The 17113-nt window shown below is 45.8% G+C and overlaps 1 protein-coding gene across 1 annotated transcript in view; it reads right to left on the reverse strand.

The window, feature by feature from the left end:
• The window catches only part of TMEM116 (transmembrane protein 116), a 95237-nt gene that overhangs the window by 55753 nt on the left and 22371 nt on the right, over positions 1-17113 (reverse strand). Inside the window, exon 2 of the mRNA XM_083151425.1 lies at positions 7847-7893. Coding sequence (XP_083007551.1) covers positions 7847-7893 — 47 coding nt within the window. The remainder of the gene's footprint in view (positions 1-7846; positions 7894-17113) is intronic.

Below are 17113 nucleotides of genomic sequence, written 5' to 3' on the forward strand. Positions count from 1 at the left end.
ATAGGTAAAAAAATTATTAATTATGTATGTATGGCAATGAGCTGGGTTTTGGGTTACTCACACTGAGTCCAGTGTACCATAGCTTGGCTGTGGGCTTCAATCAGGGGAAAGCTGCTGGTGTAGAGCCTCAGTTCTGGAACAGTTTAAAACTGTCTATTTTCTCTGGAGAGCGTAACTTCAGAGCCCTTCATCTCCTGTCCATCTGGGACTGGCCAGAAGGAACAGGATCTCCTAACCCAGTCAGTGGCCTGCTACAGTGCACTTATCTACAGTAGCCAGGCTCCTGCATGGCTGCCGCTGGCTGACTGGTCGCGCGGCACAGTGGTGTAGCTAGGTGCCATGGTGCCCGGAGCAAGGGCATGTTTCGCGCCCCCTCCTGCCCAATGATCTGTAGTAGGCGGGGCTCTTGCGTGGTGAAAACGAGTCATAGCCTAATGGAAAGGAGGCATTGCATCACAAAAGAGGGTGTGGTATTACACATTATACCACACACTGTAATGCCCATTGCACATTTTAGCGGACTTTTTAATACCCATTACACATAAAGCCACATGCCGTCATGCCAATTATACATAAGGCCACACATGATGCCCATTACCTACTATATAACAACCCGTAAGGCCCATTACACAGCATGATGCCCATCACCGGAATAAATGCAGCCATCAAAGCCAAGCGAGTGAGCACTCACAGCCAGGAAGCTGGATGCTATACCTGCAATGCTGCTGGTGCCTCACAGAAGGAGCACGTACCTACTAGTGCGCACTCACGCAGTCACAAGGAGATAGCGCTGCTTGTAGAAAAAGGAATTGGAGTGGTTGATCTATCACAAAATTAATTTAATGATGATAGGCTATTATAAATAAAACCTCTAAAACGGGGTGTATGCACCCAAACCCACTACTTAGGGCTATTGTGAAGTTAGATGTGCTGGGCCTTCGTGGTTTTTCCCTAGAATGGGAGGCCTGTCAACATGGAGGAGATAGGGGCAGTACTTGCAAAGTGGTCAATGGTATTGGTCAGAGGTTGCCTGGGTGAAGGAGGTGCCAGTGGGACCAGCGGACTGGAAGGGGATACACTGGGGTACAGGTTGGCCAATCTGGGTGCGGCTACCTGGCTGTCTGCATCCGTTGCCGGCTCTGACCGGTCACGAGTCGCGACTTTCTGCTCTGGGTGATGGCAGCCCTACTACAGACTGCTGTGCCGCTCCGGGGCCTCAGGCGATGGGGAGGACGCTCTGCTAGCGTCTCCAACCTCACGCCCGGCTCCCGTCAATCACCGCCGAACTTCTGTACTGCTGCGGCGCTGTCACTGTGCTCCGTCGGTTCCCGTCTGATGGCAGCTGTGTGTGGGGCGCTGCTGTGCGCCGGTCTCCTACGCCGCTGGTCGCGCGGCACAGTGGTGACATCCTCAGCACACAGCGCTGGATGGAGCCGCATCTGTGCAGCTGCACAGAGAAATGAGAGGAGCCGGGCGAGCTGCTTACGTAACAACATACAGCGCAGCAGACGCCCGGCCCAGCTAGCTAGCAGAGCGGTGAGCTTGTCAGGTTGGGGCACTGGCGGCACAGTGACAGCTCTCGCATGATGGGTGGCTTAGGGAACGGACTTAATATTAGTCACATTAAGTCCATTCCCTAAGCCACCCATCAGCCAGGAGGCAATGGAGTCAGTGCCCCCTTCTGGCCAGGCGCCCGGCGGCAAATGACTCCATTGCCTCCGGGAGTTCCGCCACTGGGAACGCAATATAGCAGAGTGGACTAGTTACAATAACAAAACATAAATCGTATTAATCATCCTGGAAAGTGTAAAAGAGTCATTTGGAACATTTCCAACCCTGCCATTATTTTACATACTGTATGGGGAATAAACTATTACCAGCGATCGCTGATGGTGGGAAATAGGCTCATCAGGAGCTATGTAATTAGCCCAGTTAAGTCGCAGCGTTCCTGTCTCAGACAGGCAAAGCAAAATCCCTGAATGCAGCCATGTTTTCAGCAAAAAAAGGGTCTGGGCTAGGGTTAGGCTGCGGGAGGGGTGGGTTAGAGTTAGTGATGTAAATACAGTTAAAATATTTATCATGATTCTGAACATCGGGATGCCACTGTATGCAGTCTGACAGTCGGCATCCCAACTTCGGAACTGTTATGATACAGTTGTGCTCATAAGTTTACAAACCCTAGCAGAATGTGTGCTTTTCTGGCCATTTGTCAGAGAATATGAATGATAACTCACTAACTTTTCTTTCACTCATGGTTAGTGGTTGGGCGAAGCCATTTATTGTCAAACAACTGTGTTTACTCTTATTAAATCATAATGACAACAGAAACTACCCAAATGACCCTGATCAAAAGTTTACATACCCCAGCTCTTAATGCCGTGTATTGCCCCCTTTAACATCAATGACAGCTTGAAGTCTTTTGTGGTAGTTGTGGATGAGGCTCTTTATTTTCTCAGATGGTAAAGCTGCCCATTCTTCTTGGCAAAAAGCCTCCAGTTCCTGTAAATTCTTGGGCTGTCTTGCATGAACTGCACGTTTGATATCTCCCCAGAGTGGCTCAATGATATTGAGGTCAGGAGACTGAGATGGCCACTCCAGAACCTTCACTTTATTCTGCTGTTGCCAATAACAGGTCGATTGGCCTTGTGTTTTGGATCATTGTCATGTTGGAATGTCCAAGTACGTCCCATGCACAGCTTCCGGGCAAATTTTCCTACAGTATTTTCTGATAACTTCCTGCATTCATCTTGCCATCAACTTTGACCAAGTTTCCAGTGCTTCTGTAGCACACACATCCCCAAAATATCAGCAATCCACCTCCGTGTTTCACAGTAGGAATGGTGTACCTTTCATCATAGGCCTTGTTGACTCCTCTCCAAATGTAACGTTTATGGTTGTGGCCAAAAAGTTCAATTTTGGTCTCATCACTCCAAATGCCTTTGTTTCAAAAGTTTTGAAGCTTGTGCTGTTTGTAGTATTGTAAGCGGGATGCTTTGTGGCATTTGCGTAGTAATGGGTTTCTTCTGGTGACTCGACAATGCAGCCATGCATTTTTCTTCAAATTATAATCTTCTTATTGAAACAAACACACCACTTTCACAGAGTCCTGTATTTCAGCTGAAGTTATTTGTGGATTTTTCTTTGCATCCTGAACAATTTTGTGGCTAACATTTTTGTTGGTCTACCTGACTGTGATTTGGTTTCCACAGAATCCCTAATTTTTCACTTCTTAATTAGAGTTTGAACACTGATTGCCATTCTCAATTGCTTGGATATCTTTTTATATCCCTTTCCTATTTTATACAGTTCAATTACCTTTTCTCGCAGATCCTTTGACAATTCTTTTGCTTTCCCCATGACTAAGAATCCAGACATGTCAGTGCAGCACTGGATGAAAGATGCAAGGGTCTTTCAGGAGACCAGAAACTCATTGACCTGTTATACACACACACTGACTATAAGCAAACAGATCACAGGTGTGGATGGTTACCTTTAGTAGCCATTCAAACCCGTTTGTGTCAACTTGTGTGCATGTTACTAGGCCAAAATCTGTAGGGTATGTAAACTGTTATAGTGTGGCGAGCGCAACGATCCACCGAGCCCGAAGTGCAGCGAGCCCCGCGAGGGGACGCAAATTACGTTACATGTATTCCGCGTCCGCTCGCTGCACTCGTCACGCTTCGGGCTCGGTGGCTCTCTGCACTCACCACACTATATAAAATCAACTCCACGGAGTCGTGGATAGTGCGCTCACCACACTTTGGGGTAGCGTGGATAGTGGGGGGGGGGGGGGTGCCTATAACCCATTGTATGTCATACAAGTGTATAGTACATTAAACGGCATCGCACCCTATAAAATCGCATCGCATGCCAAAAATCAAATGCGATGCGATTTCCCTAAGGTGCCGTACGTATGTTAATTGGGCGCCCTGCTAATACATAAGTACCGAATCATTTATACACTATACTTGCTTTAGTTCTTCAATGTGGGGGTAACATGTTTTTAACTGTGTATAATACACGCATCACTGCTTTCATTTGTGACATTTAGTGTGATTCTGAGGAATCCACTGTGTCACATTCCATATGTGTCAATGGTTTTCTTGCATACTGCACACATCTGCCTGCCTCCACTTGTCTGCCCTTTTCTTTGTTTGCTAATGAAACTTGATTAATTTGGGAGATTTGGTAGTGAGTATTATATTTCATGAAGTGCCATGTTTTAGCTATTTTTTTTAGGTGTCTCTTAAAAGTCCAGGTAGATTTAGCATGTTAAGACATTAGCCAAGCACCCCCCTTTGGACACATACACTGGCTTAACGATCAGTGTGTGCTTGTTGTAGCTTGCCAGCCTGAACTTAATCAGAGAAAGATGTGGTTCTACAGCTGTTCAATGAATGACATGGCAGAAACCGCTCATTGGGTCCGATTTACTAGTGAGCGGTATTGTGCAGCCACTGCGAGCAAGAATATGGTTGCCCTGCACCTGCCTTTGCAGCTAGGCTGCGCAGGCAGGGGGCTGCCAAAGAAATGCGAATGCATCACATTTCTGTGATGCGATTGCAATTATATTGCAACTGCATCACGGGGAGGGACTCTGCATGCTAGTCGCCAGCATTCGGGAGAAAGTTTTGCTTTTTAAGCACACCTGCAACAGAACCTGAATCTTGTTCAGTGACTGTGCTTAATGCTTGTGCTTAAGGCCACTTGTTAATGCTTAATGTATTTGGATTATACAGTAGTATCTTGCCAGAATCAGCTCTGCACATCCCCAGAATAGTGGGCATATATACACTCATGCAGCTTTGCTTGATTCAGCCAGTTATACCTACTCATGCCATTATAGTCAGGCATAGGAATCATTTACACAGCTGTTTTAAGGAGGACAGAAAAGAGTGCCTTTTCTTGGTGCACCTAGAGAAATAATACTTAGTAAAACATCACTTTTATTGAGTTCATTTAAAATAGTTGCGAAGATATAAAAAGGACTGGACAACACGTAAGACAACAAATAGTGATTTTTAAAAAGGATAAGAATCCTCACCTAGCGGGACCCCACTACCCGTTATCACCGTTATTATTTATAATAGATATGGTGTGGCACGGAAGACTTGTTTATATTACCAAAGTCATGTAATGTGGATAAGTCAGGTTTGTAACTTTATCATATACAATGTATCACAATAGTCCTGAGGCTCACTTAGTGCAGCCACCAGCACGCGCTTGAACACGGATGTGATGCCGTTTCAGCGCTGCTGTTAGGCTTGCTGGAGCCAGTAGTTCCACAACCTGCGTTCCAACCGCAGAGCTGAGTCTGAGGTGTGCCTGTGTGCACTCCCTCGCTCATGTGGATCTAGAACAGGCAGGGACACACACGGCTCTGGCGCCAGAGACCGTGTCAGTGTACTGATTGGGGACCGTGTCCAACGGAAACCCCAATGTAGCCAACAACAAATATATATACAGTTTGTAAGTGGGGAGGGGAAAGTGGGGTATTAGACACACTAGGTGTGTAGTTAGTCCAACAGTTACACAGCTGTACTGCACAGTACCAGGACCGAGCCCAGTGAAACTTGTGGAGCCTTGCAGGGTGTGTTTTTCCTGTGAACACTCTGCATCACCATCCTTAGGCTCCATCTCTATCGCTGGGTAAGGGTTCACCTAGATCTGTTTGGTGTAACTTTTATTTGGATTTTTACTGTATCCACTTTTGGATTTATCTTTTATATTCATGTTTTAAATACATTTTTGTGTGCTATTAACACCCTGTGCGCCAGAGGTCCTCTCTATTTCACCCCTTTTCCAGTTCTTACGTGTAATTTTTCAAACATATCCTGATAAATGAGAGCTAGAAGCATATTGGTTAGTGCTTTATCTCTCTCCACAGTATCTCCCTACCGGCTTTGATATATTGCATGAGCAGATGCTTTTGTGTGAATTTTTTTCGGGGAGTTGTTATGCTGTATTAGACATATACGTTTTATTTCTGACTATACAAAGCACCAAACTAACTATCAAAGTTACAAAGTTTCCAATTTATTTACTGGGTTGTATTTGCCAACTCCATACTTATTTATTTCTATAGATTTTTCAGACAGTCGCAAGTCAAATATGTTAATCCATGAATAGGTTTATAAAATAGCATAAGTATTTAACAGTATAATGAAATAGTTGTAACAATATAAAAGTAGACATGATTTTTATTAATTGATGCATATTACATGTTAATTAAACTATTTTTTATACTGTTAAATAAATACTTTTACTATTTGTTAAATCTTATTGAACGTGTCAGGTGTGGCATAAAAGATAAGATAGCAGTATGTACACAAGATATAAACAGAAGCTCAGTATGAGCAGGTACAGACAGCAATGTATATCAAACACAACTAAAGCAGAAGCTCTATTAGAGCAGGTACAGGCTGGAATATGCAGGAGTATTACAGCAGTATACAGGAACAGGCTCTTGCAGAGCAACAGCAAGCTCAGAGTAGTTCAAGGTATAAAGGGTTTGCAGGCATGACAAGATTTGCCAGTGTTTCACAGGTTAGTCAGGCTCAGTACAGGATTAGGGTGTAGAAGACTGAGTTTAACCAGCAAATAGGCCCTGGGCAGGCTGTGTAATATAGGACAGAGTATCCAATCAGGATGGCTAGGAAAGTCAGGACCCCTAAATAAGGAGACCAACTGCAGGTGAGCAACCTGACACACATGGCATGGTGCTAATGGCCTACTTATGTAGCAGCTGAGACTGCTCACAGAACACATAGGAGTAAGGCTGCAATTACACAGACACGCCAGAGGCGGCTCATAACAAAAGGTCAACAAGGAAAAAGGTATACAGTAGAAAAGATTTACAAGTAGGAAAGGTTGGCAGGGTAAAACATTTAACATGGAAATGATTGACACAAAAAAAGTCAAAACATGTTTTTAAAACACGGTCAGGTGTAATCTTCTCTGATTCATAACAATTAGTGTAAATGTATACCCCTTTGTACCTGCCGATAATAAGCACTATCTACCTTTTACCTGGCAACCTTTTTAATTCAGACCTGAGTAAGGAAGACTGGTGCTGAAATGCTGGAATCCATGAGAAAGATGACCGCTGGCCTCCCAAACACAAGTATGCGGGACGGATTAGCGTTAAGCCAGCGGGGGGGGGGGGGGGGGGTGATCATTTATAGTTAGACAGCACAGAGGGAGGGTTAGCCACCTAAAAGGTGGGTAGGGTTGGGCTGCATGACAGGAAGTTTAGGCAGCAGGGTGCAAGGATTACGGTTAGGCACTAGCTGGGAGTGTTATAAGACAAAGGCAGCACCTATATCACCCATGAGAAATATTAATCCCCCTCCCCTCAATTAACTATATAGCTGGCTGTGACACATTTGGTAACAACTGCCCCCATAATATTTCATAGGTATAGCAAGCTCAGGAGAACTGGAAGCCCGGGATGGCCTTCAGTTCCACTTACAGAGAATAATGTTAATGATTATTATTCCCATTCTGCAATGCCACAGTACTGTACTTGCTAAGTAAGCCTCAACTCAAATCTATCTATTGAGTCTTTGCCACCTACTAGTGCCCATGATTGCTAGGGCGCTGGCCCCATCTGTATAACCAACTGTGGTATTAGGGTGTGCTCCTACTAGCTTGTTACATGCTAACTTATACATATTTGACCAAATGTAATAGCATCTGAGTGTAGCAGCCATGCGGGATGCTGGACAGTTCAGTGGTTTTTGTTTTTTGAAGGGACAAAACCATGCCTTGTAATTGATTGCCCCTTTAAAATAACTATTACATTTGGCCACTAGTCATTGTATTTAATTTATGTTTGTGCTTGTACCTTAGTATAGATGTAACCACCTGTATCCAAAACACGGCATCGTATACCTGAGGAGAGAACAAAAAAATATCAATATAGGGCGATTACACCACTTTTAATTAAAAGCAGAGAAGAAGTAATAAATTAAAAACACATACAATACTTTCTTCATGCCCCCTTTGCTAACTGGCACAATCATGTCACTGAGGGGCAGGTGATGCAAGTGGTGCAGACAGGGCCAGTGCTAGCGTGTTTGGGGCCCCCTGCACACTATAAACTTGTGTCCTCCCATTGTGTACAAAAGTGTGCAGCCTATCATAGCTAGCTACTCTGGGTGCTGTAATGGGACACAGACCAACTTAGATAGCCAGAACCCAGAATGGCTATTTAAGGTGGTCTGCACCCGTTCCAGCACCTGAATCAGCTATCTGAGGTGATCTGGGTGGTCTACTCCCCGGTTCCAGCATCCAGAACAGCTGAGTTGGTCTGTGCCCTATTCTGGCTAGTAGAATTGTAATTAAATAGTCACAAGTTCAGTTTGAAACTGTTCAGTTCCACACACAAAAAAAAAAATGGAGAAAGGTTAAAAAAAAAAAAAAAGGCACTAGCAGCACTCTTCCCAATATTGGCCTGCCCACCAATCGTACAGGTCACCTCTTGTCGAGCAGGTCCCGAACACTATGGGGTCACCACCTGGGGTGCAGGGAGCCCCGAAACATGATCTAGCTATGGACCCCCCACCTTGAAAAAGTCCTATTTACAGGACGAAACGCGTTGGTGAACTTTGGCGATTTTTTACTTCTACAGCTGATGACGGACGGAGGACCGGGGAACCTATGCCAGGAGAAGCACAGTGCCAACACCACTGTTTAATTGTGTTGCATGCGCTTAAAGGAGCTAACAACCAGTTCCCTACAGACTTGGTGATTATTAACCCGTGTCCTGCTTGGAAAGATCCGTGATAGCACTCAGCACTTTATGTTTTTATTGAGGAGATTGTTTTTAATCGATCTATCATTGAAAAGTGGTTTATTAAAAGGGAAGGGAGAGATTTGTTAACCGTGCTTCACTATTGCATCTTTATTTCTTTCTTTCATGTGATTAATCTATGGGAGAGATTCCTGTATTATCCTGATGTGGAGCGCCTGAGAGGTTATGTTTCAATTTTTGTGTGTTTGGTGATGGTGAAGGGTTTTTGAGGGACCCAAAGAAACTATTACCACTCGGCGGCTCTTCCATTGCGCCACTTTTCCACTATACTCATCCCTGTTGTTTAAGTTGATAAAGTTATAAGTATGAAGGTCCCTGCATGCATAGTGCATTCTCACCCTCTCTCTCTGTAAACCATTTTATTCTCAGCAGAGGTGACCTGGACGATTGGTGGGCAGGCCAATATCACTGGCCAATGATATACTAACAACCTCTTATTATATATTATACTGTAATGCAATGATCGCATAGTGCATTTGCACCCACTCTCTCTCTGTGTAAACCATTTTTTCTCAGCAGATGGCACCTTTCATTACTGAGGGTGTAGGCAAGTGTAGGGTGAGTGTTAGGGTGTACAAGTATGAATACTATAGAAGTATGTGTTTGCCAGTGTGAGTAGTGAGTAGTATGATAGCAACTGCAATGCTGATTATAGTTTACAAGGTACAAGTAGTCTCATAGTTCTTATGCAGGATCACATAGCTCAATGAGTAGGGTGTGTGTGTGTGTGTGTGTGTGTGTGTGTGTGTGTGTGTGTGTGTGTGTGTGTGTAAAGGGACACCATAGCAGGCCTTTCTCTGGGATCAGTTTTGTCATGCCCCTAACCAACTAGGGCATGCACCTTGAGTCCCTATTTGAAAAATAGGAGGGGAGGGTGCCAATTCTCTTTCTGTCACAGGGCACTGAAAGGTCTAGTTATTGCTCTGTGGTTCTAGGGAGTAGGGTAGGTGTGACTATGTACCAGAGTGAGTAGTAAAGCTGGTAGTAGGGTAGGTGTGAGGTAGTGTCAGTGTGAGTAGTATAGATGTGAGTAGGGTAAATGTGAGGTTGTGCCAATGTGAGTAGTATAGATGGGAGTACGGTAGGTGTGAGGATGTACCAGTGTGAGTATAGATGGGAGTAGAGTAGTTGAGGGTGTACCAGTGTGAGTAGTATAAATGGGAGTACGGTAGGTGTGGGGGTGTACCAGTGCGAGTAGTATAGATGGGAGTACGGTAGGTGTGAGCATGTACCAGTGTGAGTAGTATAGATGGGAGTAGGGTAGGTGTGAGGGTGTACCAGTGTGAGTAGTATAGGAGTAGGGTAGGTGTGAGGGTGTACCATTGTGAGTAGTATAGATGGGGGTAGGGTAGGTGTGAGGGTGTACCAGTGTGAGTATAAATGGGAGTAAAGTAGGTGTGAGGATGTACCAGTGTGAGCAGTATAGATGGGAGTAGAGTAGGTGTGAGGGTGTACCAGTGTGAGTAGTATAGATGGGAGTATGGTAGGTGTGAGGGTGTACCAGGTTGAGTAGTATAGATGGGGATAGGGTAGGTGTGAGGATGTACCACTGTGAGTAGTATAGTAGGGTAGGTGTGAGGGTGTACCAGTGTGAGTAGTAAAGATGGGAGTAGGGTAGGTGAGAGGGTGTACCAGTGTGACTAGTATAGATGGGGATAGGGTAGGTGTGAGGGTGTACCAGTGTGAGTATAAATGGGAGCAGGGCCGTTTCTAGACAATTTAGCTCCTAGGGCGAAGAAAAAAAAATGCGCCCCCCCCCCCCACCAATACATAACATGGGATATTAGAAATTGCGCGCGCCGAAATAGGGGGTGTGGCTTCATTTTAAAATGGGTGTGGCTTAATGTGAGGCGTGGTCTAGCAGGAAAACAATTACCCTATATCACACTTTTGCAACCTGCATGACCAGACATTGGTTGCTGCAGGAATTGTTATTGTTCTCTCGCACTTAGGTTGGCCGGCTGAAGGCCACACACAGTGACCTAGTACGCCTCACAGATCAAGGCCAAACAATGACAGGCTACTTAAATCATTCTACACTATTTATCCATGATGCCAATTACACATTACGCCGTACACTGTGATGACGATTACATATTACGCCGCACACCGTGATGACAATTACACATTACACCGCACACCAAGATGCCCATTAGACCCCACACTGTGATGGCAATTACACAATACTCCCCACATCGTAATGCCCATTACACATTATGCCCCATGTGCCGCTGCCGCACAACTGATGCCGTTTACTAATATGCCCCCACAGTGCCAGATATGCCCCCACAGCGCCACACATATGCCCCCACAGTGCCACAAATATATGCCCCCACAGTGCTACACATATGCCCCCACAGTGACACAAATATATGCCCCCACAGTGCTACACATATGCCCCCACAGTGCCACAAATATATGCCCCCACAGTGCTACACATATGCCCCCACAGTGCTACAAATATATGCCCCCAGTGACAGAAATATATGCCCCCACAGTGCCACACATATGCCCCCAGTGACAGAAATATATGCCCCCACAGTGCCACACATATGCCCCGTGACAGAAATATATGCCCCCACAGTGCCACACATATGCCCCCAGTGACAGAAATATATGCCCCCACAGTGCCACAAATATATGCCCCCACAGGGCTACACATATGCCCCCACAGTGCCACAAATATATGCCCCCACAGTGCTACACATATGCCCCCACAGTGCTACAAATATATGCCCCCACAGTGCCACAAATATATGCCCCCACAGTGCCAAACTCACTTTGTCTATGCTGCTTCCGAGGGGAGGGGAGCGCATCCTGCCTCTCTCCTTCCCCTTCAGTGTGTGGACCTGAGCTGAGCCGTCAGCCATTCATATCTCGCGCCCGAGCTCTGATTGGCTGACAGCGGCAGCCCAGTGACTTGAGCGAGGGGACGGAGAGACGCACGATGCGTTCCCCTCCCCTCTCCAGCGTGTAGTCGGGCCGGCCGGGGTGGCGGCGGCTATGGCGGCTACGGCGGCTACGGGGTGTTGGGGGGGGAGACTGCCGGGCGCCCTGGCTGTTTCAGAGGCGGACAAGCCGTGCGGCGCCCCGGGCTGCTGCACGGCTTGTCCGCCTCTAGAAACGGCCCTGAATGGGAGTAATGTAGGTGTGAGGATGTACCAGTGTGAGCAGTATAGATGGGAGTATGGTAGGTGTGAGGGTGTACCAGTGTGAGTAGTATAGATGGAAGTACGGTATGTGTGAGGGTGTGCCAGTGTTAGTATAGATGGGGGTAGGGTAGGTGTGAGGATGTACCAGTGTGAGTAGTATAGATGGGAGTAGGGTAGGTGTGAGGATGTACCAGTGTGAGTAGTATAGATGGGAGTTGGGCAGGGCTATTTTTCTGCAGGCTCCAGCAGGAACTGTGGCCCTTATTCTAGTTCACTCTTTCTGACAAAATATTTCTTAGATGGACAAAAGCATGTGCACTGCAGGGGGGGCAGATGTAAAACCCCACCCAAATCTAATTATCTCTGCACAAGTAACACCTGCCTCACCTGCAGTGCACATGGTTTTGTCCATCTAAGAAATATTTTGTCAGAAAGAGTGAACTAGAATAAGGGCCACAGTTCCTGCTGGAGCCTGCAGAAAAATAGCCCTGGAGTTGGGCAACAAAATTATAAAAAAAAATTAACGAATAGAAACTTTCGGGGCGATTCAGCTTTATTGAGGGCATCCAAATGTAATGTCCACCCACCAGAGTTATTCAAATGGGATACGGCCATTAGGTCTACAACAACTCGGTCGACAAGCATTGGGTCAACACCACTAGGTCGACAGGCAACAAAGTCAACATGGGTCAAGATCGACAGGCCATTAGGTCGACACAAACATTAGGTCGACATGGGCAAGGTCGACACTCAAAAGGTCGACCTGGGTTTTTTCACTGTTTTTTGAGCCGTCATGTGCCGACAGGTGGTATTTCATGCTCTACCATCCACTAGGGCGTGGTGGGAGAATAAAATAGTGTGCCGAGCGTAGCGAGACACCGTGTCCGAAACAGCGCGAGCAAAGCGGGCGATGCGAGGGGATGCGCTGAACTTCAAACTGTGTCCATGTCCACTGTGTTGACATTCGGGTAAAAAAACAGTGAAAAACCCCATGTCGACCTTTTGACTGTCGACCTAATGCTTATGTCAACCTAATGTCATGTCGACCTAGACCCATGTCCACCAAGACACATGTCGACCTTGACCCATGTCGACCTAGACCCATGTCGACCTTGCTGCCTGTCGACCTAGTGGTGTTGGCCCAATGCTTGTCGACCTAGTTGTTGTAGACCAAAGGATCCACACCCATTCAAATATCACCCCTGATTGCTGTGCATGCCCTGCATGTGCCTCCATTAGTACTGTGTTTAGTTGTGCAAAGCGAATATCCACAGCTAAAGTCCTGGTAAGGGTGCTCAAATTACCATTTGAGCGCCCAAATCCTTATGTTTTTGTACATTTCAGCTCACACCTCAGGAAGCTAATAACTGAAATGTGTTCCAAAGGCACCTGGGGTGACTAACAATTGATGTAACTTTCGAATGTGACATTAATACATTGCCCATTCAGGACTAAGAACATCAGTAAGTCCATGGGACAGCCAGGTAGGGGCAAAAGTATTTTTACATAATTATGTAGAAGTGGCATGGATAACTGTATGAAGGGCCCTATGGTCATTTCTTAGTATGCAACTTCAGTTTTCATTGGGATTTGTTGACTGTGAAGGCCCCTTGAAGATGAATGGAATGTACGAGTACATTTCCATGCTGTTGTAACAGGGGTTGTCCAAGTTTTGAATAACAGTACTGTGCAATTATAATAGTCGAAGGAGAAGAAAAAGAGGACTCTCTGTGTGGGGCACTCTTGAATATGTATGAATATGTATACTTATAAAATTAAAACGTAACTTTTATTAGATTTTGTTTAAGATAAATGGGACAATAGTGTTTAAAATTATTCCTTCCTACGCCCTTTGTGCAGTGAGCCTTTACAGTATATGCTATGCACTCTGGGGGTATGTGTGGTATTTTGCTAGGAAGGGTTGTTCCCAAACAAAATCTAATAAAAGTTAAGTTTTAATTTTATAAGTACACATATTTCTTCTCCTTCGCCTATGTTTATACTTGGACTAAGGGGAGCACCACCCACTCCGGAATAATTCGTACCCCATTAGGCTGATAGACACTGTTTTTTTAAAATTGGTCACAGGCTACCCAGGCCGTATCCCACCACAGGTGAGAACAGGTCTCACTTGACCTCCCTCACCCTAGGTGGGTAAAACCTTGTGCGGAATCCAAAAACCACACTCTCTAGCAATTATGATAGTGCCTCCACCCAAGCCTCAAAGGTTATGTTTTTCAGGGGTAGGCTAGAGGTAATTCTGTAAGAACAGTTAATACACTACACCAAATTATAAAGCAAATATTGTGTAACAGCAATTATAGTAGTATAAGTATGAAACACAAAGTAAACAAAAACATGGTCCTAGGAACCCTTCTTAAAGGGCCTACACACTTAGCGATTTGCTGAGCATTCTGTTAGTTATGTTATGATATGTTAGATAACTCAGAACGCTCAGCAAGATCACTCAGCACAGAGCGATGTGTTAGCGCTGTGTGCGGAGCGATCTGTCAGGGCCAGTGTTCGCCGGTGATATTACTAGATTTATCCAACATGATGGATATTAATTGCCGGGCGATAGCGAGATCGCCTAGAAAATGCCCCCAAATCGCTACATGTGTAGGACCCTTTAGTCCTGCCATACTTTAAATAAAATGACAGGTTAGTCGGAAAATGTTAATATTTATAACGTTATTAACACTGCCATGAATTTGGTACCTTCTGAAACAATATATTTCACAATTTTCTGAGCCGACATGTGCCAACAGCCGGTATTTCATGCCCTACCATCCACTAGGGCCTGGTGGGAGAATAGTGTGCCCGAAGCATGGCGAGTGCAGTGAGCCATGCAAGCGGACACGGTGCTACGTTTCAGTGACCATGTTGACTGTGTCGACATTCGGATTAGAAAACCCAGTGATAAAACCCATGTCGACCTTTTGACTGTTGACCTTGCCCAAGTTGACTTAATGCTGTGTCGACCTAATGCCCGACCGACCTAGACCCATGTCGACCTTTTTGCATGTCGACCTAATGGTGTCCACCCAATGCTTGTCGACCATCATCTTGTAGACCTAATGATCCATACCCGCCATGTTACAGGGTGTGTTGGAAAAACTCCGTTAGAAGCTGATAAGTTTTTTTTTTTTCATCTCCATTTTATCACTTTTAAAGTCTTAGTACATATCGTCCCTTAACATTAATTCTAGGAAGAAAAAAAAAGCATACTGGTTACTGCCATTTTATTTTTTACTATAATGTCAATATCAAATAGCTGTAAAGCTTTGCATTCCTTTTGTACATTAACTGTCCATGAAAAATGAAACAAGTAGAACAAAGCTACTCAGCTGTTTTTTTTATTGAAAACAAATGCATAAAATGTGTTTCTTCACCAGAACAAAGGGAAGCCAAAGACGATCTTAGGCAACACACAGCAGCGCATACTTTACAAGCTAGATCATACTTTTGTAATTACGAGAGTTAAAAGTATGATATCTACAGAGATATTACAGCGATTAGGTTTAGGCAGTAGTGAGGGAACTTTGGGTTAGTCTGTGGGGAGGGAAAGGTTAAGGTTAGGCTGTGGAAAAGGGAAGGTTAGGGTTCGCCTGCGGAGAGGGGAAGGTTAGGGTTAGGCTGTGGAAAGGGGCAGGTGACGGTTAGGCTGCAGAAAGGGGAAGGTTAGGCTTAGGCTGTAGAGAGGGGAAGGTTAGGGTTAGGCTGTGGAGAGGGGAAGGTTAGGGTTAGGCTGTGGAGAGGGGAAGGTTAGGCTGTGGAGAAGGGAAGGTTAGGGTTAGTCTGCGGAGACGGAAAGGTTAGGCTGCAGAAAGGGGAAAGTTGGGGTTAGGCTGCGGAGATGGGTAGGTTAGGGTTAGGCTGCGGAGAGGGGAAGGTTAGGCTGTGGAGAAGGGAAGGTTAGGGTTAGTCTGTGGAGACGGAAAGGTTAGGCTGCGGAAAGGAGAAGGTTGGGGTTAGGCTGCGGAGAGGGGTAGGTTAGGGTTAGGCTACGGAGAGCGGTAGGTTAGGGTTAGCTACGGATAGGGGAAGTTTATGGTTAGGCTGCGGAAAGTGGGGTTTAGGCACTTAAAAGGGAGGGTTAGGTTTAGGCTGCAGGGTGGGGGCATACCCTCCAACTGTACCGTTTTAGCCGGTACAGTACCGATTTAACGGACTGTACCACCTAAAAAACAAATGTACCAATGTACCGGTTTTCTAAAGTGGCGGCCACTCCTCCGACTCTGCAGGCGATGGCTTCTGGATGGATTCGACCGGGCCCAGGGGAGGTAATTGTGTTATTGTGTGGCTGCCCCCATTCCCAGTGGTGCCTTGCGCGGCATCCCGGCAGCTAGCATGCAAGCTAAGTGTGACGTCAGCACGCTGTCCAGCTGACCCGCTCCGGCACTATACTATGGGGCTGTCTGCACAGTAAAGGCCGCCAGCCCCAGCTCAGGTGCACTGACTGACTAAGCCCCATGAACTGACTGGCGTGGCGTGACTTGGACGATGGAGCAGTGCCTGGTGTTGAGGGGAGCGACCAAGCCGTGCAGCCAGTGTCTTCTTGTCGACATCCCTCAGGGGGTACATTACACAACACATTTAAAATGAATGTCTGTCCTCAGGTGGGGGTTTGCAAGGATAAATTGTTGGAGGGTATGTGGGGGGCTAGGTTTAAGTGGCAGGGTGTGGGGGCTAGGGTTAGGCACTAGCGGTGAGGGAGGGGTATTCTGCTAGAAGGAAGGGTTGGGAAGGGCAGGGAGAGGATAAGTACTGTATACTTACCTGATCCTTGTCAGGATTCCCACTGTGGGATGCCAGCATTGGTATTCTGACTGCTCTGTGTAGTCCACCAAAGAATTTCAACTCTGTCTGATTCTTTGTAACATCCAGCATGGGGTTCTACACATTGTGCCAGCATACAAGAACTGGCAGGATTCTAGAACCAAGCCTCTAGTGCCAGCTGTGCCTATCTTCTGGAAGGGAAGCTGGATTGTGAATTGCTGTATATTGTCTAATCTATTGAGAAAACTGCATTTGCTTTTTATTTACAGCTCTGCAACAATAATATTGAAGTAAAGGCTGTGATGTACAGTTACCACCAAGTAGGGGCCCTAACTCATACTTACCTACTCTCCAGGTACAGCCTTTA

This window comes from Crinia signifera, chromosome 1, assembly GCF_055691185.1.
Source record: "Crinia signifera chromosome 1, ASM5569118v1, whole genome shotgun sequence".
Classification (NCBI taxonomy): Eukaryota; Metazoa; Chordata; class Amphibia; order Anura; family Myobatrachidae; genus Crinia; species Crinia signifera.